At 37.9% G+C, this 23,150-nt stretch overlaps 1 protein-coding gene across 2 annotated transcripts in view; it reads left to right on the top strand.

Moving 5' to 3' along the window:
- Window positions 1–3,432: 3,432 nt before the first annotated feature.
- Window positions 3,433–23,150, top strand: part of fnbp1l (formin binding protein 1-like) — an 88,065-nt gene continuing 68,347 nt past the window's right edge. For both annotated transcript variants that reach the window (XM_041271290.1, XM_041271289.1), the window contains exon 1: window positions 3,433–3,584. In XM_041271290.1, the coding sequence (XP_041127224.1) occupies window positions 3,561–3,584 (24 nt within the window). In that variant the 5' untranslated portion in view covers window positions 3,433–3,560. The remainder of the gene's footprint in view (window positions 3,585–23,150) is intronic.

Genomic DNA, 23,150 nt, shown 5'->3' with positions numbered 1-23,150 from the left:
TTGAGCGCTGAGTTTTGAGGGACGGCCTTTTCTTGGCAGTTCCTGGGTGGTGTGATGCAGCTTCCACTTCCTGATTATTGATCCAACTGTGCTCACTGGGATATCCAAACACTTGGATATTATTTTGTACCCTTTCCCTAATCTATGCATTTGTATTACTTTATCTCTAACTTCTGTAGAATGCTCTTTGGTCTTCATTTTCCTTCAGATTCACAGCCTTACCAATGATCCTTCAACAGTGGGGTTTTTATCCAGAAAATGTGACTGCAACTTTAATGGTTCACAGGTGTAGGCCAATGGTAAGGTAATTGTGTCATCATTAGGGCAATTTCTTTCATCGGTGCAAACTGGGAGCTTCCACAGCACAGGGGTTGAATACTTATGCAAGCAGTTTTTTTTTTTCTTAAAAATATTTCCCAACATAAAACCAATGTCACCTTACAATAATTGATTCTGAGTTTCAGTGTTTAAAAATAAAATATCAAACAGAACAAAATTTCAATGTACCATTTGTAATTCGGTAATATGAGAGAATTGGTCAGGGGTCTGAATACTTTTGCTATATATATATATATATATATATATATATATATATATATATATATACACACACACACACACACACACACACACACACACACACACACACACACACACACACACACGTTATATTTTATACGTCTGGATTGAGCTAAGTAGGGTACATCTCTGGGGTCTTCAAGTGGGCACCTTCCATCCTCTGTGTTTCGTCGACTAGCCCATAACAGCTCAAGGGGGCTCGACGGTGATTCTGGCATCCCAGCATCACTCCCCTCCGTCCCCCACTCAACTCAACCCAGCTTACTTACCTCTACATCAGCGTTTCTTTCTTGTGCTGGAGATCCCCAACCAGAATCTTTTCGTCTCAACCGTCTCAAAGTCTCTGAGAAACCGGGTTGCAGTGTGTGCCACAAATCCTCGACAACCCATCTCCACTGGGTAAACCTGGACTCTCCATCCTTGCTGTTCTGCTTCAGCGGCTAGTTGAGCATACCATAGTTTCTTCCTCTCATATGCCTCATCGACAGCATCCTCCCATGGCAGTTAACTCTACCAGGTGAACAAGGCGTGTTCATCCAGACCACAAGACAATATCTGGTTGAAGGTTAGTGGTGGCAGTCTCAGGTGGAAAAATAAACTGTTGACCAACATCTGCCAGAATTTTCTAGTCTAGCAGCTTCCATTTGTCCTGGGCAAGGCTTGGCTTGAACACTCATGGCGCTAAGTAAATTTTGACTAAGACCCACCTCACATCCTGTCAAAATATTATTATTATTATTATTGTTGTTATTATTTTTATTATTATTATTCTCATCAAAGAGTAGCTTCAGCTTCCTGTTTTTTACCTGATGTTTGCAATTTTTTCGAGTGCTTCTTACTGATTTTACAGAAATATTTGTAGCTTGTTTGTTTTATTTGTTTTTGATTAGTTTGTGTTAAGGTGCTTTGCCATTGAGTCCAGGAGTGGCTCTTTAGTTTTAGTTGCCTGCCAAAGATATATGTAATGAAGGCTAGATTAGCCAAAATGTAAGTGGCAGCGGCAACTTGTGCAGAACAGTGTGTTGACAGCAAAAATAAGAGCTGGCTTATACTTCTGTAAAGACACTTTGGCTGATCTAGCCCACATATATCTAAGGCAGGCAACTCAAGAGGAGCGCCTGAAATCACCTTTAAAGCACCTTAACCTTTAAAAAATAGTATTTCAGTTATTGCATTAAGAAACATTTAAAGGGACTGCATCATAAAAATGCAGACATTCATAAAACTAAGAAAATGCATTTTCCTATAAAGATTGACTAACCTGCTCTTCAACGAAACGCCCTAGTTTGCTAGCAATGTTCTCTATGTGATTGTTAACACAAATTCGGAATCCTGACAAAATATGGCCGGGGAGTTTGTGAAATCCTTTTGTGAAAGCTTTTCTCAGAAACGGAAGGAGTTTACCATTACATTAGAATCACAGGCAGTAACCTCTGCTCCTAAAAGAGGGAGGTGCCTACAACCCTGGGGCTCAGGGGAGTTTTGAAGGGAACATGTTTTTGGCCAACACGTCTGGCTATTCAACACGGAACACCCTTCTGATAAACACTTAAATACTTGGCCACATTATTAGGACCTGATATCTGTTATACTCTGGAACTATTCCCGCACAATTTTGGCATGGTGAATGGATGCATTATCATCTAGAAAAAATGTATCATTGCTCGGCATATTTAAGAATGCATAAGTAAACTACAGCCTTTGTTTGCCCTTTCAGAGTAATCCAAGGTAAACAAGGACCTATTGCCCCACACCAGGACATATTCTTTTCAAATCAGGTTGACAGATGAATCGTGTACATCATTTGAATTGAATTGGGAATGCTGTTCATTGCTTGCACATATGATTCTCCAGACAAGCTCAAGCCAGGTAAAATCAGATTTAGACAAGCATTATATATATGACTCAAGTGTGGTAGAAACAGAAACACTGAGATTGATTGCTCAAATCATGACACTAAACTACCTGCGTGTTTCCTCTATCAGTGATCCAATGTGCAGATTATGGTAGAAGAATTGAGCTAGTTTCAAAAAAAAAAAAAAAAGTGGGTTCTCGGCTATTTTGAGTAACTGAACCCCAGAATGCTGTGACACTGGCTATAGGTGATGAAGAACTACCTTTGGGTAATGTAAGCAAACTGAACTATCAACAAAGGCTCTGGGGCACTGCCTAAAACAAAACGAGCTCCAGTGAAAAAGGGCAGCATTGTTTGGCATTGAAAGGTAAACCTACTAAGGCTAGTAATTATAGGTAATTAGGGACATCACTCCCCATTTAGGTTTAGATAAATTCAGTTATAGCCAGACTAAACAATGGCCGAATTTGGTCAGTATTATATATTATATAATGAAATTGTTATATAAACTATAATTAGAAAATGGATCGGAGACTTCTTTTAACCTGATTGGTCAATACTTGGCCCTTAATCTTATAATACCCGTAATTACAAACCGGTTAACCGCGCCTCTGTGCTAGATTAATGAACTGGTTACAGCTACAACATCTTCGTTTATTACCTAAGATACACGAAGTAAAACGCATACTGCCCATGAAAATGGAGTTACTGTATATGGCACAGTGCATATAGATTTGAGTTATTTTTTTTCAATTAAAACATTCACATAGGCTTCTCGTTTTCTAGCCTACATACCTAATTGCAGTGTTGAACCAGACAACACATACAACATATTCTAAACGAGAAACGAATTTCCGCCAGACTGGTGTAGTAAAACAAAACAAATTCCATATGCACACCCACACATTAACTGTAGCACGCTGAATCCGTGAGAGCCTGAACCTCCCTCCTTCCCTCTTTGTGTCCTCCAAGATCCCAACTTCCTCTGCGAGAAGTGAATCAGACAGACAGCTCCGCTGAACTGGGGCAACCGTGAGAGAGGGAGACACTGGGAGCGTAGCTTGGAGAGTTTCAGCTGGGGGATAAGAAAGCACTATCGGGAGACGGTCACAAGAGCTGCTTAGCAATGAGCTGGGGAACGGAGCTTTGGGTGAGTGCGAAACACACTTTTGCCTTTTATCTGCATCTTGTCTCGGTTTGGTGATAAAAACAAATCCGGTGAAATGGGTTGCTCTGCTCTGCCTTGCCATGCCTTGCCTTGCCTTGCCTTGAGTTGATTCATGACAATGTACAGCACAGCAGCAACAACACACACACAGGCAGCACCTTTACCTTAGACACGATGGGAAACAATAGAAAACTACACGTATACAATTATTTACATTCAAAGACATGTGCAGTTTTTTTTTTTTTTTTTTAACGGAGTAAAATGTATTATGTGTAGTGGATGTAACAGAAATGCCACATTTTTAAGAGCTTTTCTTTATTTTTCAGAATGCTACACAGTTCAAAGGGCCATTCACACCCAGTTTCATCCATTTGGGGGTTAAAATGCATCCTTCTGCTCCGAAGCTATTTAAAATAGTGCTAGATAAGTGTTGTGGTTCCGATTCGAGATGAATGTTCAAAGATCTTATGCTTTTGGTTTGTGGATTTAAAGGGTTTAAAAAGCGTATGAGGTATTTATTTGTCTTTTTTTTTTCGGTGTTCGTTTTTGTTGTTTAGCATAGGTGGGTCAGTTGTGCAAGGGTGCTCAAACAATGCTTTGCTGAGGAGGACGGCGAAACAGTTGATAAGAATACGATATTTGGAAGTACAGTGGTGAGGCCACTCCATGTAATTTCAGTGACATTTGCGATGTCATAAGAGGATTCTTGAAACAGTGTGTGTGTGTGTGTGTGTATGTATGTATGTATGTATATATGTATATATATATATATATATATATATAATATATATATATATATATATATATATAATGAAATGAAGTATTCACTGGCCTAGTTGTACAGCCTATGCAGGGTTTAACTTACTATATGTTTTATTTCTTTTGGAAATACAACTTCGGGGAATTCAGTGTATTTCCCATTATGGAAAACGACCTCGATTTGATCATCACTCGAGTTGCGATAAATGTCACAGAAACACCTGTCCAAAATAAAGAAAATACATTAATTCATGGCATTTATTTTTGTTGTTATAAGAAAAATGTGGGTAACTTACTAAAGTCTTACCTTTAGAGTACGTATAGCCAGCTTCGTAACCACAGCTGACATTCTACCGAGGTTAGGTTTCAAACTATAGCTGGCAGTATTTTATATGATTGCTTGGTATTTACTATTCAGTCTCCAAATCTATGTTACACGGCAAACCAACAGAGAAAATGAAGGAGTCTTTTGTACTTTGCCAGAATGTTTTACATGAGCATCAACATTAACGATCCAAAAAAACAACCAGTGCAAAAAAAACCCCAAAACATTGGACACCACCTCTGTGTCCTCATTGCTGGTTAAGGCCATGAGTGTGGCTGTGCTGTTAAGGAGGTGTGGGAGTCGGACCCTAACAGATATAAGCAGGTCATACACTTGAAATCCTTTTTTTTTTTTTTTAAATTGTCTGTCTGAACACTAAACAATCCCACCCTGAATTTGCTGGTAACTGCTTATTATGGTGTTTTAATGTACCTGGGTGCTGGTTGTATCTCTTATTGTAGCTGACCAATTAATACAGGCCTGCAGATTAACTAATGAGGTATAATTACTTGCTGGATAACTGCAAGACCTCAATCCATTCACAGCAGAGCTTCTGTTTTTATTTGCTGGAGCCTGATTGGTCAGAAAACAAAATCATGGTTTAGTACAGGAGTTTGTGTGGAGCAGGTGGATTGGTCACCTGTTGGTACCTTGACTAAAGCCAATACCTTCCACAATATCAAGTGCTTAATCATAATTCTAAGGTAAAGCTATATAACTAAGTCAGGTAGACAAATGTTTCAGTGACAGCAGGACCTTCTTTACTGTGCCCAAACATAAAGGGGTTAAGGTTACATTCAAATTGTATGGCTCCTATTGGAATTAAAAGCCAAGTGTATTTCTTAGTACTGGTTACACCTTTTCTACTTCTGAGCCTTGAAAGTGGTGGGTAGGGTTAGTCCATCCATCTGGGCAGTTGGCAAGCAGCTTGTTTTTTTCTGTCTATTGCTAAAATATTTTTCCATAAATGTCCACTTTTGATTTGTTGTATATCACTGTTTGTGTTTCCTGACTCAGGAATAATGTGACTGTGACCTTTCAACTCTTCTGGCTCCACCTGCTCAGTGGTATAGACAAATTCAAACTTCATAAACAGTCAAGTTAAGATGTAATTGAAATCCATTCCCTTTCATTTGAATATATGTTCATTCAGTAAGTATGCTGTTTCTGTTACCTAGCCAGGAAAAAAATAAAACTAGAAGGATTCTCTCTGGGACAGTTATAGGGACATGCTTCTTATCTCCACAGTACAAAGAACTGATGAAATTATTGAAAAATGCCATACAGTGGCTATAGCCTATGTGTGTGTTACAGACCTTAACAATGTTGTTCAGATTGTGTAAATTACATATTTCACCGTTTATTGGTCAGTTTGAAATCATCTCCCAGCCGTTTACACAACAGCATTGCTCTGTTTTATAGTAGCATTAGTTATCGACCCATTCCTGTACAGCATGTTAGATCTGCAGGATTATCGAGCTAACCGTCTGGATGTAGGCGTAAAGATCGCCTCATTGAAAGTACATTGCAGTCAGCTTAGTTGGTTGATTTTTTCATCCCTTCGCATCATAACGTATTATCCATTTCTTTATTTAAAATGTCTGCTCCTGCTACAGAGTTGTGATGTGCACCAGCTGGTTTATGTGTTTTGGGGAATGTACAGTGTGAATTTGCAGGAAATCTGTACTTTTGTATTTTTTATTTTGTGACTGTTTTAATTTTAAAAGTTAAAAACAAGTACAGGAAAGGAACTCCTCATCTTGAGCAACTTTATTCTAAAGGTTACAGAGTATCATCAGATCAGCAGCTTTATTGGTTTGCAGTATAAATGCCACCCGAGAAGTCAACATTGTAGGACCCTTATATAAAAGCACAGGTGTAAATTTCCACAGTAATCGGTGATTATGATTGAGTGTGACAGACAGTCAGTGTTGAAGGGCTTTGAAACCTTAAATATTTATTACTGCAGTGCACTTGAAACAAAATAATAAATGTGTTCCAGATTCCTTCGCCGTATGTGTACAAGTATGCTACCCTTTTGCCAGGGCTTTCTTGGAAATGGTAGGCAAGTCTCTTGTCAGTGGATACTCTTCCGGAATTATACTAAACAAATCATTGTTGAAATTGAGAATGACGGAAAAGGAAAACACTTTGTACAAGAAAGGCAGGTATTTGGAGTGAGAAAGTGCTTTTAAATAAAAACGCATTGAGGTGCAGCAGATTGTTAGTGGATCGCTTTAGTAAAGCAGTTCAGCCTATAAGTGTGACTGCTGAAGCCATACTGTATGCTGTGTACTGAATTTGGTTCTAAAGAAAGTGGAGGTTCAGGTATGCACTCTCTAAGGGAAGGTACCATTGTGAGAGAGACAGAAAGCAGGCTTTCAACTTCCACAGCTGTGCGCTTGAAATTCTACTTCTTATTGATAACATCATTATAAATGCTTAGACATTTTTTTTATGATAAATACTTTATTCCTGTAACTGTCCCCTATTTTAGTTAAATACTTAAATGATGTAGCGTGTTTTTCAACATTTGATTAATTGTATCTTTTAATCCAGAATCAGTCTCAACAGTAAATCATGAGGTGCACCATATGGTGTACAGTAAGGGTTTCCTGTTTGGCGTTCGTGTACAGTAATATAGGAAAACATATGCTAAAAATATGAAAAAGCAACACAGCATGATCCATGATTTAATAGTGCTGAGATCCACAAATCTGCCACCAGTCTGAACACCCGTGTGACCGTTTTGCTGTCCTTATAAAACAACCTATTGTAACATGTAGGAAGAATAATAAAAACTTTGACAATCATTAATTACTCTGTATTGTTTCTTTGCCAGAAATGCTGCATAAATAAATTCCTTGTTTGTTAAACATCACATCCCTCTGAGATATGACACCACTTTCTCCTTAATTTTCACAACAGGTGCTACTGTATCATAGAAAATTATATCATGTTAAATAAAACAAAAGCAAAAACATCGTTTTGAAAAAAAATATCCCCACCATTTTTTTTTGGTTTTTTAGTTTTTGCTACTTTCTGAAGCATAACAGAACTTGAATTTGTTGGCAGAGTACCAGTCATATTATACTGTGCGGTCTGCAAACACTGCACACTAAGCTGACAATGTGATTACATAGATGAGCCATTGCAGATTCAAACAACCACACACAGTAGCAATTTCTGTTCACACATTAAATGTACAGTAAGCCTTTGTTTGATTAAACAATGTTGAGCCACACCTGTGGGGTGGGGGGACTACAAGCGAAACATTGCAGTCAGGCTAAATTCACAAGGTAGAACACAAAATAGGTATATTTTGAAGTAACCGCAAAACTCGCTTTATGCTGTTTAATGTCTGTTTAGCAACGCAGTTTGCATTGAGCACATATCAGTGTTACATTTTAGTAGCCATCTTCTGCACAAAGTAATCCTATTTAGGGGTTTAGCCTATTCCATTCAGTATCTGCTAATCTTACAGTGATGCATCAGAATTTTGTTGTTGAACGTGCCATCGCCTTGACCAAGTGTTCGCTGTGTTGCATAGCCTGTGAATTATTGAGCCAGTGCTAAGCAGTAAAACTTGACATTTATAGGTTCTTGCCGTTCAGTTATATTGTTCCCTAGTAAAGGTCACTTACTGTATAAACTGTATGTCCTAACTAAACTCTCATAAAAACCGTTGAATACATTTGTTGACATTTTTTAATGTAGTGAATATGCATGTTATGGCATTTACAGTACAGTTGGTAAGCACTGAAGTTGTCGGCCGTCACCCCAGTACAGTCTAGCTGTTTCTGTGGTGTGCACTGTATAGTTAAGTCAACACATTTCTCTTTACACTGTTTAGTAGTATGTCTTATTTACTGTGTGAAAGTGAAGTATTGCTAAACCACTTTGCAGACATCCCTTTGAAATCAGCTGTTTTAAATCTGTATCATCAGACATGCAGCCTATTTTGTCTTTTATTACTCTAGTATTTTCTGGTCATGGTAAGAAATATAGGCTTCTGTTTGCTTTAACAGACTTCCATTTTTGACAGTTCAGTGCATGTCATATAGTACATATTTTGCAAAGGATGTTCTGGTTGAGCCATTTTTCAGTAAATCAAGGCATTTGTGTAATAAATATGGTATTGAACAAGGCAATTAGATGTGAATTCATTTAACTGAAAATGCATTTTGCAAACGGCACCACACACACACACACCAAAGATTAGTGTAGAAAGCGCTGCCTGAGTGTCAGAAAATGCAGAAAAGCCTCAAGAGTAAAGTACTTGGTCTCAATCCAAAAAATGTTGTTGTTGTTATTATTAGTGTTCAGGTTTTCCCCAAAGATTTCAGCAGGGGATCCTGAGGGACATGTTTTCGAGTTCTTCTTTATCGAGAGTTCTTTCTAACAGACATTTTTATAGTAAAATAACAGCATAATGCTCCATGCTATACACGTTTGATCAATTTAGTTTCATCAAGCATCTGTTTTTTCCCATTGCCATGTCTATTTTAAACATGGACACTGCATCATGTTAATTTGATCTAATTACGTGGATTTATTTTAGTGGGAGTGGCAGGCAGTTTTACAGCATGTACAGCACAGTAGGTAGTATTTGCTGTTATTTTCACATATTGACAGATTTTAAATTGATGCAAGAGCCTTCTTACAGTACACCTTGATTCAAATTTGAATAGAGCAATAATTAGTTTCAGGTTAAGGGAGTAAATTCAGAAGGGAGATATTAACATTTATAAAGCACTTGTTCTATAGTCACGCTGGGATTGATGTCAAAAACTTGGTCCACTTGCTCTTGTTGGGGTGAATGAAACAAAATGGTCCCTTTCTATGGAAGTGAAATCCCACAAAGATCTGTAATTTCAATTAAATCTTGACAGACATAAAACTGGGCTGATTGGTTGAAGCTGGGTTCCATATTGGCTATGATTCTCCCACATAATTGTTGTGGAGTAATTTTAATGAGAAGTGGACGTCCTGTATTTAGCACCCATTGTCCTCCAAACATGGAAAATGCAATCAGTTCTAGCAAAGTCTCTGTGGGAGCTGGCAGTATATCAGCAAAGGGTAACAAAGTTCAGTGTTTGGTGATCCTGACACACTGGATGAAAACAGGGCCTTTACAGCGTGACTAATACTGCAGACCCAATTTACAAACAAAAACAAAAAAACTACCGGGCTGAACTTCACGGGCTTGTGCTTTTTTTTTTTTTTTTTAAATGCAATTAAAACAATATTTTCAGTATTCTTAACCTTGTCACACTTGCTAGAGATGCATACTGTAAGGTAACATTTTTGTAGTTTCATGAAATATACGTGTTAGTTGGGAGGGCCTATAGTTTCCCTGTCTTGCAGACAAATGCACTTTGCAAGAAAAAGGGGACACATTTAGAAATGAATGAAGGTTTAAGGGATGACCTGCATACTAACTTAGGCTACACCAGTGGTCCTCAAAGTAATTTGGGCACGGGCATAAATTGATCTTGCTTGGCTGTTTGCAGGCACGCTGACTATTGCATGGGTTCTTATATTATACATTGCCTTCTCGTGACATATACAATATATTTTATATATTTAAAAGTTTTAGTGGGGTTATTCTTGGCTCACTCTGAGGCCAAGTCTCAGGCAGTAATTGTGCGTGTTGCGCTTATTCTTTATATTTACATAAAATACACAATGCAAATATTTTTAAATTGCATGTTTACACAGATAACCATGAATACACTAAAATAAGAGCATAGCTTTCGCTTTGTTTCAGTTTGGCAAATTTGTCAACACTACTGTTTTAAAGATTGCTCAACCCCAGTACAATTATTCAGAGAAAGTGGATTTGTAGCTAAATATACTACGGTGTTTCCCTTGTCTGGTGAAATAAAAATATATAGTGATAGAAAATTAAATTCTAAATACTGAAATATATTATTTTTCTGTACTTGCCTGTAAGATATCACAATTGTACTAACCACCAAAGAATGAGAACAAATGTTATTTTTACAATACCTGTTTAGTTTTTTGCAATGAAGTTTCTATGAAACTTCATTGTTTCTCTCTCTGAAAACATTTCATCCCAGGCTTGATTAGGAAACACTAATTGAGGATGTGTTCTTTTAATATATTGATCAAAAATCAATGGTATAAAGCAGAAAACTTGTTCTTTCCTTATGTCAGAAAACCTTACACAGCAGGGTGAACAAAAAGCAGGCTGATTTGATAAGAGACAGAGGAAATTTGATTGAGCCTAATTGAGTTTAGTATTGTTGACTCCTTTACTAACCAGTGTGGAGGTGGAATAACTAGTTTATTAGGCTATGCTGGTTAGTGGCAACGACTTCACTCTTGTGCTATCTTTGGCTTCCCTCAAAGGATTCATGGTGGTGGTCAGGGAGGAAGGGCAAACGGGACCAAGGGTGTTTGGTCTTAGTTCCTGTCCCGATGTGGGACACTAAATGGCATAAAACTGTATTATTGAACACTGTAGTTAATTAAACAGTAACACAATCCTCTGTCGTTTTGCCTCTCTCTGTACACTGTCCTTCAGCCTTTCTGTCAGCACGCAGATGTTATTCAATAATGACATTACAATTACCATCCAAAAGCTGTTTCCAAAGATTTGTATCATTGCTTTAATAGCGTGTTACAAGCAAAGGTCCTTTTGTTATAATTTCTTTTTATATAAAATCTCCAGAGTTTATCTGGGTTTGCTGTAATTTGTCTGCCCATTAGATATTTATATTTATTACAAAGATAATCCTAAACTGAACATTCAGATACATTTATCACTGTATAAATCACTATTTTCAAGCACTTGAGTGTCACGTATTTAATGGTGAAAAGCAGTAAATACAGTGTTGCTTTTTTTAAATCACAAATGGGCCATGGTTAGAAGCACACGGTGCTTGGGTTCAGTTGGCCGTTTTTGGAAAGTGCAATTTGCCTGCGATTTGCTCACAGGGAAAAATATAGGCCGAATTGATCCCCAATTGCAAACTGGCAACTAATGCTCTGGTGGGACATGACCCTCACTGTTCTGCCATAATCTACCCCATGTGGAATGAGTCTGTGACAGTGATTAGATGTCGCAATTTACAAGTCATATAAAGAAATAAAGAAATACATGTTGAATCAACAATTCTACAGCTTTTCAATGCAGACTGTTTTTTGCCTTGTACCATTTTTAAAGCAGCCGCTCTGCTTAATTCAGCTCATTGTAAGTCTCAAGTGACTGCTGTGCAGTCTACTGTATCTGTTACTTGAAACTTGTACCCTCTTGTAATCTGTTTGTAAAATTCTAATAATCATTAAAAACAAAATCAATAAGCTAGAAATAGGATAGTTTGATCTTTGTATTGCAAACAGTTTGCTGGCTTCTTCCCTTGCGCCTGTTGTTTGTGTTTTCTTGTTCACCTCTACAGAAACTTAACACTTGTGGGAAGACCCTGTAAATTAGACTTAACAATGGGCTGACTCCTGTTATTGAATCTAAGGGTTCGGGACTACAACCACTACTGAGTTTTATAAAAGTGCAAGGAAAGAGAAAACAATCTTATTACAGTAGTTAATAAATGTTCCAACTTTTGCAAATATGTCACCATACCAGAACGGCTTAGAACTTTCAGAACCTCTCTGAATGATTCCCGGACATGCAGATAGTGGTCCATATTTTAACACCCTGTCATTTTATTGCTTTATTAATAAATTCTACACTGCTAACATTGTATGACCCCATAACTGTGTGTGAAACAGAAATCTTGTGGGCATCATTACAGTCAGTATAGTACCGGCTGTAGCACTCAAATTTATTTTAAATGCTCAAAACACTTTCTGTAATGCTTAAAGGACCCTCCTGATTTCAGTAATTCAAATTTGAGCCTGCTATAGCCCTGGAGATCAACCACAGGCTGAATGCCACCTGACCCCTATCTGTTGTGAAAGGAAAACAGTCTTGCAGCCAGCACAATTGCAGTATATGTTATCAATACTGGTGTACAGTACCTGACACAAGGTAAAGAAAACCACTTTCTGTGCTACTGCATGCATGTGCTCTGAGCTACAGAAAGGAAATGTGCTTGTGTCTAGAAAACATGGGCTATGTTTTCATTTTATTTTATGCCTTATCTAGAACCCCCCTAAAAAATTTTATAGCCAAGAAAGGTTTTGCTTATAACAAACCTTCATTTAAAAATTGTTGAAATAAAAACAGTTGTGAATAATGTCTGAATTTTTACCTTGGCGTAATCTGAATTTGGAATAACATCCCAATCTGATAAAAAATATATAAAAAAATAATACCTGTAGAGTCACATTCTTGGCTGAGCTACAATACTTTCACCTGTCATGCTTACAGTAAAATCCAAGGCATCCTGCATTTTAACTAACTGGTTACAGCAACTTTACACGCTTTGCATTGTATTGCACTTTTTTGAAAACTTTTGTATGAAGGTGGCACTATCTGAAGTGTTTGGAAGGTACTGGATTAAGACCTATTTTTATTTTTTATTTTTCAGATTGAATGTTTTATATATGAATTCCTGTGCCAAACAACGATCATAGATTTGCTGTACTGTAAATCTCAGTCCAAAACATCACTTTAAGAGTTGTTGACTATGAATGCATGTTGTATTGTCTGTGTCACAGCATTATAATTTTAAATGTCTTGCCAACTTGACATTTATCACACATCCTGGGTCACAAATCTATTGGGGGAATACGTTTCTCAACATTTGTTGAGAAAGGTGTTCTCCATGTGAAATATTGCAGGAGGAAGCATGATCAGGATACACTGGAGAAAAAAAGAAAGTCTCCTGACAAGCATCTTCTGAGTAAAAGCTGGAAAAAAAAAAAAGTGACCTATAGTGTGTGAATAAAAATATCAAAAGATTCAGTATTATGTTGAAAATATATTCATAAAGGACTGTAACAGTGAATATGTAAAATTGCCTTTTTTCATTTGGAAGATATTAATCATGTAAAGCTTGCCAGTACTTACACTTTTTCTTGTTTTTTTAATACAGTTTTCTGTGTTCTAAATCCCTAATGTTCTAGAATGCAGTAATTACAGAACAAATTCAGAATGAGTGAAGTGCTGACCCCAATTACAGCACAGTAAAGCAGTTGTGATAGCAGGGTGTTATCTACTGTAGTATTACTCTGTTACACCTTGATGTCATTTTAGTCATTTATGCTTCGTGCATAATAATTTTCACTTTTACATTTAAACTTGCAATAAAAGGAGATATTTTAAATACCATACAGCGCAGGAGAATAGCACTTAAAAGCAGGAGTAAATCTTCTAGTCAGTGTCTCTTGAGATGTACAAGGAAGTGAATAAGTGAATAGCAAATGTTCCTATCTGCAGAGTTTCCTTCATTTCACATAAATCTCAGAGCTCCTCTGGATACTTTAGTCAGACCAGGTGCAGAGCCCCATACAAATGTAGTTTTTAATATTTATGAAGGTTGGTACCTATATACCTATGGTACGTGTAAAATAGTATCAGCATAAAAACATAATCCGTTGTATGGATGGGACGGTCTGAAATTTTCACGGTATGACAACCGTTAAATGTACTGCGGTAACCTTAATATGACGGTATACAGTACATCATGCAAGTTATAAAATAAAGGCTCAAAAGAAGAAAAAACTAATGTAAATCAGTTATTACCGTAAATCGCAAAAATAAAACCAACAAAACACACTTCCTTTCATGGAATGATTTAAACATTTGTTATTTAGTATTTTACTATGCCAAATAACTTGGTAAGTTTCTTTTTTATAAAGGCAATCGGAATAATAATAATAATAATAATAATAATAATAATAATAATAAAAAACAAAGTTGTACACTCTCAGTGTTATACTACAACAGCATTGAGCATTATTTGCTCAAAATGACGTGGTCCTGTAAGTTTGTATTTTATCGTATAAAATTAAACAAACAAATAAATAAATACTTTGTTTAGCTGGTGGCAAATAGAATTGGGAAACAGTCTGCCTTTTGCTTAAAACACAAACATGTACCACAGGTTGTTATTGAGCAGAGAGCATACTAAAACGTGTTACTGGATTTACATTTACGACATTCCGCAAGTAAGCTTCCAATGATTTACACATAAAGTAAGCGTCCAATGATTATTACACCTGTGGAGTTAGTTAAAAAAAAAATCTTTACTTACCTAAGAAATTGGAATACTGTTACAACTAGTTTAAACAAAACTACGTTGATAAAGAGTAGGCTTACCTGCTGCAGTCGCGGGTCTGTGCTAGTTTTGTTTGAGACATTGGTCGTGTTCTTATAGCGCAGTTCTGCACAGTGCTGCACGGAATCTCGGAGATGCGCTGTAGACGTCACTCAACACCCACAGAAATATGTGCAGATTATAGAACTATAATGTACTAAATCCGTGATAAGTGGTGTATAATTCTACAACAAAGTTAATGTTACTCCATTACATTAAACTGACTTAATAATCCAGACAAATGTAAATATAGCACGTTGAAAATGTGTGCCACGCTGATGGTTTGGAGAAGGCTCTAAAGCTGCATGTGACGTCAGAAAGACAGCAGCCAAGAGCAGCCGGCGCAGCAAGCGCTGGGTCTCAAAACACGGCAATTGAAACGTGTATTCAGTGTCGTTGACCGTTTCCTTCAAAACCATTATCAAAATACAGTATCAGTTCATGGAAACATCATCCTCAGACACTTTGTTAAGGCTGCAAGTACCATCGCTTGATTTAGAAGACGCGTGTTTGCAGTTGAAAAAATGCGTTAACCGGCCTATAACCGAATTACGATTAGGAATAAAAGCAACGGTATTAATACCGTAATGTACCTAAACCGCGGTAAACCGAAAAACCTCTATACCAACCCATCCCTAATCCGTTGGTTTTGTTGCAGGGATATAGGGTTGTAGGAAGGCAATGTTTATGTGCTACAAGTGTCAATCTAACCCCTACACACACTTTTGCAGTTTTATAACCCTGCTTTGTACTACCTGCTTAATACGGAAGCTGAAAACCTTTTTTTTTTTTTTTTTTAGTCCATTCATGTCATTTTCACAAAGTGGGACATGGATGATAAACCATAGGCGCCGGAGATGGGTGGGCCAACCGCAAGTGCCCGCTCACCTTTTATACAGAGGGGGCCACTGCCTGCTCACTTTTTATACAGAGGGGGCAACTGCCTGCTCACTTTTTATACAGAGGGGGCAACTGCCTGCTCACTTTTTATACAAAGGGTGCCATAATAGCACTAATAGAAACACACTTAATGTTTTCATGCAAACTGGTTTCTAATTTGATGCATTGATTCACCAGTTGATCTGTAATTGAAGCGTTGGAAATGTAAGGACAGGTTAATTGTTGCACCACTAGCTGATTGTGATTTCACCATTTTGAATTGACTTTGGAGAGAAAGTGAATTCAGAGAATAAAGCCCGGCATAAACTCAGTATAGTATGTTAGGTGTTATGAGTGGGGTGTCTTTGTGATGAGTCATGACATACTGTGAAGCAGGTCAAAAGAGTGTTTGTTGGAACATTTTATTTAGATATAAATTAATTTTTGGTCTTAGAATACAACTCACAGAATGTGTTTAAGATTAATTCAGATTCTGGTTAAATTCCTACTCAGACAGTACAAACGAGAAATAAAACCGGTTTTCTTAGGAAATTACAGTTGGTTTTATGAGGGTTATAAAAACTGGCTACTTCAAAGTTAAACTGGGTTGAACCAGATGCTTTGAAGCTAGGGTTAGGACAAATGGGCAATTAACCAAGTGAGAAGAGACTTGTGTCTTTCAGATTGGTTTAAGGAAAAATCATGATGTCGCTGAGAGACTGCATTTAAACTGAGAATACTGAATTGTTCTTGGTATTGCTCTGATCCATGCTTGGAAAGAGGATACCTGCATACTGTTGTCACCGTGTAACCTTTAAGATGTCAGGTTGTAACTTTGCAACTCAGAACTTTTATCTTCAGTAAACTATACTTATCTATCTGAAAGCCAAAAGAAGAAGCTCACGACTTCTTTTTTCCTTTTTTCTTTCATGTCTTAAATTCATCAGTGTTCTGATTGGCTTAAAGATCCTCAGCAGTCTAGTAACATTGAAATACAGTAATGTATAACCCCCTGCTGCTGTAAGTGGTAGAAGTGAATTATATTTTAGTGTACAATTGAACAATATTGTTGAACAGTACCGGGACAGCAGTGTGCTTCATACTGTAGATACACAGCTGTAATTTTAAAGCAATGTACAATTGTCAGGATAAACTCGTTTGCAACATCTTGTTAGGTTTAACTCACTTGGGCAGGCCGTTCAATTATAGTAATTTTAATGGTAAATGGCTGCATCGTAAGGTAAAATTTGAAATGCCTGTTTTGGCAGTTTTTTGTTGGTGAAGTTTAAAAATACTGTTAGGAAGGAATTTCATTCCTTCGTGGCCAGGTTTTAATTGAAAGAGGATGTTTTGTTAGTTTGGGGCAGGTCAGGGATAATGAAAGCTCATGGTCTTCAATTACATGCATGAAGTCCCTGCGTGTTGGTTATTTTTCGTATACTGTATGGCGGTCTTGCTGTATTTCACAGTTGGTTTATACAGTAGTTAAAAGGGTACAGAATGTAACATTACGTCAGCCAGAATGAAGGCAGAGAGCATGTGTGCAATAAATTAGTTGATGAGTGACTACAAGGCTACCAGTGGGTGTGTGCTAAACCTGCGAGTCATGATTTAAATAAATAGCCTTTGTCTGAAGGTACTGTATCACAAAGTTTCTATAGCCATTTGTGGGGCCTACGTGACAATATCACATGATTGTGCAATCGTTAAAGCTTTGATTTTAGTTGCACTTGAAATATAAATCCTTTAAGCACTGTGGAAACAGTTCCTGGCTTAGTATAGAGAGTTCCCTCTGAAATTTTGGACATTGCTACAGTACGTTAATCCAGTTATATAATACAGTAAAATGTAGTGTAGTAAGCAGAATTGAAGCATGGGGGAATTGTAAATCTTACTAAAAAATTAATTTGTCCCTTCCTCAAAGGAGAGCAGGGGTATTGTAGGATTTTTGTAAATCATTCATCTTTATCGAGGCAAAATAGCTGTGTTCTGTTTCTTGTTGTATTCTTTTTGCAGTGTTTTGAGGCTTTTTCAGTTTTTTGAACACAAAATTGAAAGTTACTTTTTTAAATAATATTATGGCACTCAAGCAGAGTGAAAGCGCAAAGAGTAGTACATAAGAACATAAGAAAGTTTACAAACGAGATTAGGCCATTCGGCCCATCTTGCTCGTTTGGTTGTTAGTAGCTTATTGATCCCAAAATCTCATCAAGCAGCTTCTTGAAGGATCCCAGGGTGTCAGCTTCAACAACATTAGAGTGTAATGACTTTAGTTCTCCTACTAGCACACCTGTATTGCAGAGTTGCCCAAGGGCACAGCACTGACGGCTGTCTGCTTTGTTTTTTTTTTTTGTCCTAATGTTTATTTTCTTACCCGTTTTTAATATCAAATTGTGCGTTCTATATAATCAGTTTATAGTATGATTACAGATTAAGCAGAGACAATAGAGAATTATACAGACCACATATAATCGGATATCAAACAGGTTAAATACGTGGACCATGTACTGCAGATGATGATAAAGTAGCCCTTTTTAATATACTTTTTGAATACAGAACTTTTTTAATATGAAAAAGATGGTCAATGAGGCCTGAGAAGTGATTAGTCAAAAATTACTGTCTGTCTCGATGTGGAAATCGGATCCTGTATTCCAGGGTGCTGTCTGGAGATGGATTGCTTCCGTTCAAGCCTGATAACTTCTCTTCGTACTGGGTATAACTGTCAGTCTGTTTCCCGCTCGGCTGCCTCTGGTTTTTATCCCTTTGACGTGTTGTCCTGCCACTATCTGTGTGGTGTTGCAGGTGTGGTCACTGTTTACATGTGCCAACCAGCGTAACACACATTAAGAAACCCTGCTTAAAAAATAAACACCCTTTTTAAAATTGTTTTTTCTTTTTTTTAATTTATTTATTTATTTATTTATTTTTAACATTGAACGACATGTGCCACACAAGTAGAGTACTTGGTTGGTTGTTCAGGAAAGTGGTGCAGCAGCTCTTGCAATACAGTGCCTTGGGGGATACATAGGCAGGCATGTATACAGTACATTAACCCTTGAAATCCAGGCTTTCTGGAATATAATCAACTTTCAAAAGCCGTATTTTTTACCACTCAAAGTAACGTTATACTAGCCAAGGCTGTCCAAATACAACATGACGTTTGAATGTTTTTTGAGTAATATTTAGTGGAACCATACAATATACAGTAATTGAGAACTATACAGTTCAAGCATTTGTATGAAAAGATATTTTATTAGAAGTGAAGCAAAGAAGATTGGACTCTAGAACTCCAAACACAATAGCAAAACTGGATCTTTTGAATAATGTACGTGAAATAAAAAAAAAAGAGAGATATCCCCTTCCACAGTGACGTTTTCTTTAGTTTGGCAGTGTTCTGCATCTACAGTAAGATTTCATATTCTAAATACTGTGGAAGTAGCAAAGACACCAGTTTGTCGGTTGGCTTTTTAATGCACAAAGAATATTGCTTTCATGGTGTACTGTAATACTGTAAATTAGGTTTGATTACAGTAGGTTGTTCTCCGAGGTGGGAGTCTGTGCTAACAGTGTCAGTATGATTTGCTTGTCTGTAAATTTTGCACGTGTTTTACCCATTTTAAAATATCAGGATTAGTCGATGTTATCTTTCACACAATTACAGGGCAACTAAGGGGGTCAGACTTCCTCTTCTAGTAAGAGTGACACTAATTGCATTAAGTTGAATTGTTGTTTCTTATTTGGTTTGCTGTGGTAGAAGTATTGAGTTACTTTTATTACTGGCATTCATTACAACTGGCACTGGTTCCCTTCTGGTGTTTATTACAGGACAATAGCCCCATGGTGCAGTGCACTGTCTAGCCATGTCTGTTGTATAAAAAGACAACATGGAATAGGTGGGCATGCTGGGAGTGCTCTGTTGTATCTAGTGTCTAAAATACAACAGAAATATGCTAAGCTTTTCCAAAGTGTCTAAAAGGCCAAATCTGGCCAGCAGTTTTGTAATTTGATGACTTTATTATAAAAGTAGTGTGTGTGTGTGTGTGTGTTTTTAAACACAAATCAGTCCCAGATGTTAGAAGTGCTTCTATTTTGTATCCATTCTGTAGGTTTGTCAGTTTTAAAGTTTTTATTTCCAACAAATTTGAAAGAAAAATTGAACTGTACATGCTGTATATGCATTTACTGAAAGACAAAAATCATACCTTATTTTTAAAGCTAGATGTGTAGCATGGCAGTGCAGTTGCCCAGAACGATCCCCACCGGATGTTTGAGGTCCGGCACAGCCAATCACTCAAACCAAACCTAGCATGATTGGTGTTCATTAGTGTGTCTCTAGTAGTCTTGCTGGAATTTGAGTATGTGAAGGAGTGCGGAAAAGTGATAATTGTTGAAAACAACATTCACTGTCTAATTTGGGTTTGCAGAGGGAAATAGGCTGTTTAGTTCTACTCCTGTGTATCAGTTGTATGGGGGTTAACGCGCCTGTGCATTTTAAAAAGATTTTCTGTCTCCCAGTCTTAAGCCCCTTTCACACTGGAGCTTCTACCCAGGTTCTGGCTACCCAGGTCGCAATCCCACGTAGTGCGAAATCAAGTATGTGGTCAACCCGGGTCGGCAGCGACCCACCTCAGGATGTGTGTCGACACGCTTTGACCTAGGTTGAGCGAGACAAAATGCATGATGGTCGTTCATAAGCTTCTTCAAAAAGCAGTGTGAAATCGCGTAGCCGACCCGCATGACACCAGGTTGTGTCCCAAGCAGGGTCCAACCCGGGTAGAGCAAGGCAGTGTTAAAGGGGCTTTAGGACTTCCGTAACTACAGTTTGTGCCTCCAATTTATGCAGATACCCTTTCCAAACAGAAGCGGTGAATATCATGTTTGTCGTGACTGATTTGAAGTACAAAACCCAACACTGTCCCAAGGTTAAAGGTTTGAAGACAAAGGTTGTGTGAGAAAAGGATTTTCCTATCACGGCAGATAAACAGTTAGGGCACGTGTGACAGGGGCAGGATATGCGACGGATTACTGTATATTATAGGAGCACAGTTATAAAAACATGATGGGTGCCAACACCAAACGAAAAAAAGTGTAATCATTAATGAAAGCATTAATTAGGGGGTATGGCAACATCCCACTCACAGGTGTCGTGTACACAATTGTTTTTTCAAGGGCCTCTTGGGAGAGCCTGGCTCCTGTTCAGATCCGGTCACTGTGGAGCGAACCAGTACAAACCCATATGTTTCCAGACCCTCCCTGTCCCTGTGGCAGCTGGGCAGCCCATCTGGAGAGGGGCACAACAGTCTTCTAATTTGCACAACATAAGAGAGTCACAACCTTCGAAAAGAGCCAACACAAGGTGTACAGAGCCTGTCACCCAACAGTTAGGACCCTTTACATTATTTTAGGACCTTCTAAAAATGACAGGACAAGGAGATCACAGAGGTATGGAGTTATTTTAAAAAGCCAAATAGCAAAAAACCAAAAAAAAATGTGTGTGTGAGAAATGAAGAACTTCAAACTAGGAAGAAAGTTACAATAAAAGAGGTTAAAGCATAATTTAAGGTATGGTTATGATTGTGATTTTGATCTGATAATGACTAATCAAAAATGTTGCTATCATCCAACTATAAGTGCAGCCTCTGTGGGTACAGTAGTATCCATAATTTTTATCTACTGTTGAGCTTGTAGTGTAGGAAAGATAGCTCCACTCAAAACTGCAGAGCAGTAAACAAGATCTGTTGGTTTCGGAGTGTGCAGTACATGAGGTTCAACATTGGTGCTGTTGCATTGAAGTTGTCTAAGCTCATATGATTAGTGCAAATTTGTTTTTCTTTTACATCCAGCTTGAGAATTGGATTTCCAGTCTTTCTGACCTTTTTCAATAAAAGCGAAGGTCTCAAAAACAAAAACAAAAAAACCCAGTTGACCACATATCCACTATCCAGACTTAATATGAACGGTGTTGCTTCTCACTTATCTTTCTGCAGCACCACCAGATCAAAAGCTGTCCTTAATACTGTCTGGAAAGAAATGGATTAGTTCTGGCACCAAGGGAGGTTGTGCATTGATAAAAGCCCCTTGCATGTCTGGCTGTGCTCACCCTTAGGCAGTTCATTAAGGACTTTGGTAGGGGTGGATCTGTACTGGCACCATTATTAAAATCTGAGCCTTTATTTAGGGGCTGTTCTGTCTCCAGCCCCTTCACTGTACAAGGAACGAGAACATCACATGGTCCTGAGGAGGGTGTGTATGTGAGACAGTGATGTAGCTGTCTTGCCAGAAGTTCTGCTTCCCTCCAAATGTGGTGTATCCAAAACTGCCTTGGTTCCTCTGAGCTGTGGGGTCATCCAGTGGTCATGTTACAGGCTTCCTCACAGCCAGTTATGAGGACTGCTGACATTAATTCAAGCCTTTATTTCTGACTCTGTGCTGTATTTATATATGCAAGCTTGCAGCGCACATACTCTTTTTATTGTATATGCTTGTAACTTGTGAACAATTTGTTGATTTGAAAATGTATATACCTTTGTACATTTCATGGATTTCATGGCAGATTTTACAAAGCCTTAATACCAAAACCCACCTACTGGCAAGTAATAACAAGCTGATTTGCCTTGCCTGTGTGTAAAGAAGCAGGCGGCTGACAGCACGTGCTTCGGAGGACAGCGTGTGTGCGTCTTTGGCCCTCCCGAGTCAGCGCAGTTGTGGTAGAAGTGGGCTGAGCCTAAAAATAATTTGACATTATTAAATTGGGGAGAAAATAATTGCCGTCAACTAAATATAAAAAAAAAAAAAAAAAAAAAAATGGGGGGGGGGGGGGGGGGGTGAGTAAAAACTTCAATAAACCTACGTTTATCTTTCCTCAGTCAAATTGTAGAGTGGCTAAGTAAGCACTGTAATTTATCATAATAAACAGTAATAAAAAATGTAGAACATAAAATAGAGCAACCAGATGTAGTCAACGAAAGACAACACATTATCCAAATTCTTTTGTCGTATTATATATTTAAGGTAAGGCAAGTTTATTTTTCTGTTAAAAGTGCTCCCTGCTGTAATGTTGTGAATTCCTGCTGGTATCTTGAATAAGCTGAGCAACAGCAGTGAGGCGCTACAGTGAAAGGTTGAAGCCCTTTTCACTCCGGATGTGTGGCCAGCAAGTTTTATTTTACTGGAGGAGTCACACCAAACGCAACTGTGATTGCCTGTAACTCCTCGTCATTTGCCCTTTCCAAGCTTGCTCACTTCACACTGGAGTCAGTGTGGCTCTCATTGATATTAATATATTGAAACAATTTCTCTCACTGAACTTGCGCGTCACATGTCCAATATGAGCAGGTT

The sequence above is a fragment of the Polyodon spathula genome, chromosome 14, assembly GCF_017654505.1.
Source record: "Polyodon spathula isolate WHYD16114869_AA chromosome 14, ASM1765450v1, whole genome shotgun sequence".
Lineage (NCBI taxonomy): Eukaryota > Metazoa > Chordata > Actinopteri > Acipenseriformes > Polyodontidae > Polyodon > Polyodon spathula.
Note: the sequence above shows the minus strand (reverse complement) of the source record. Positions and strands in the feature narration are given on the sequence as shown.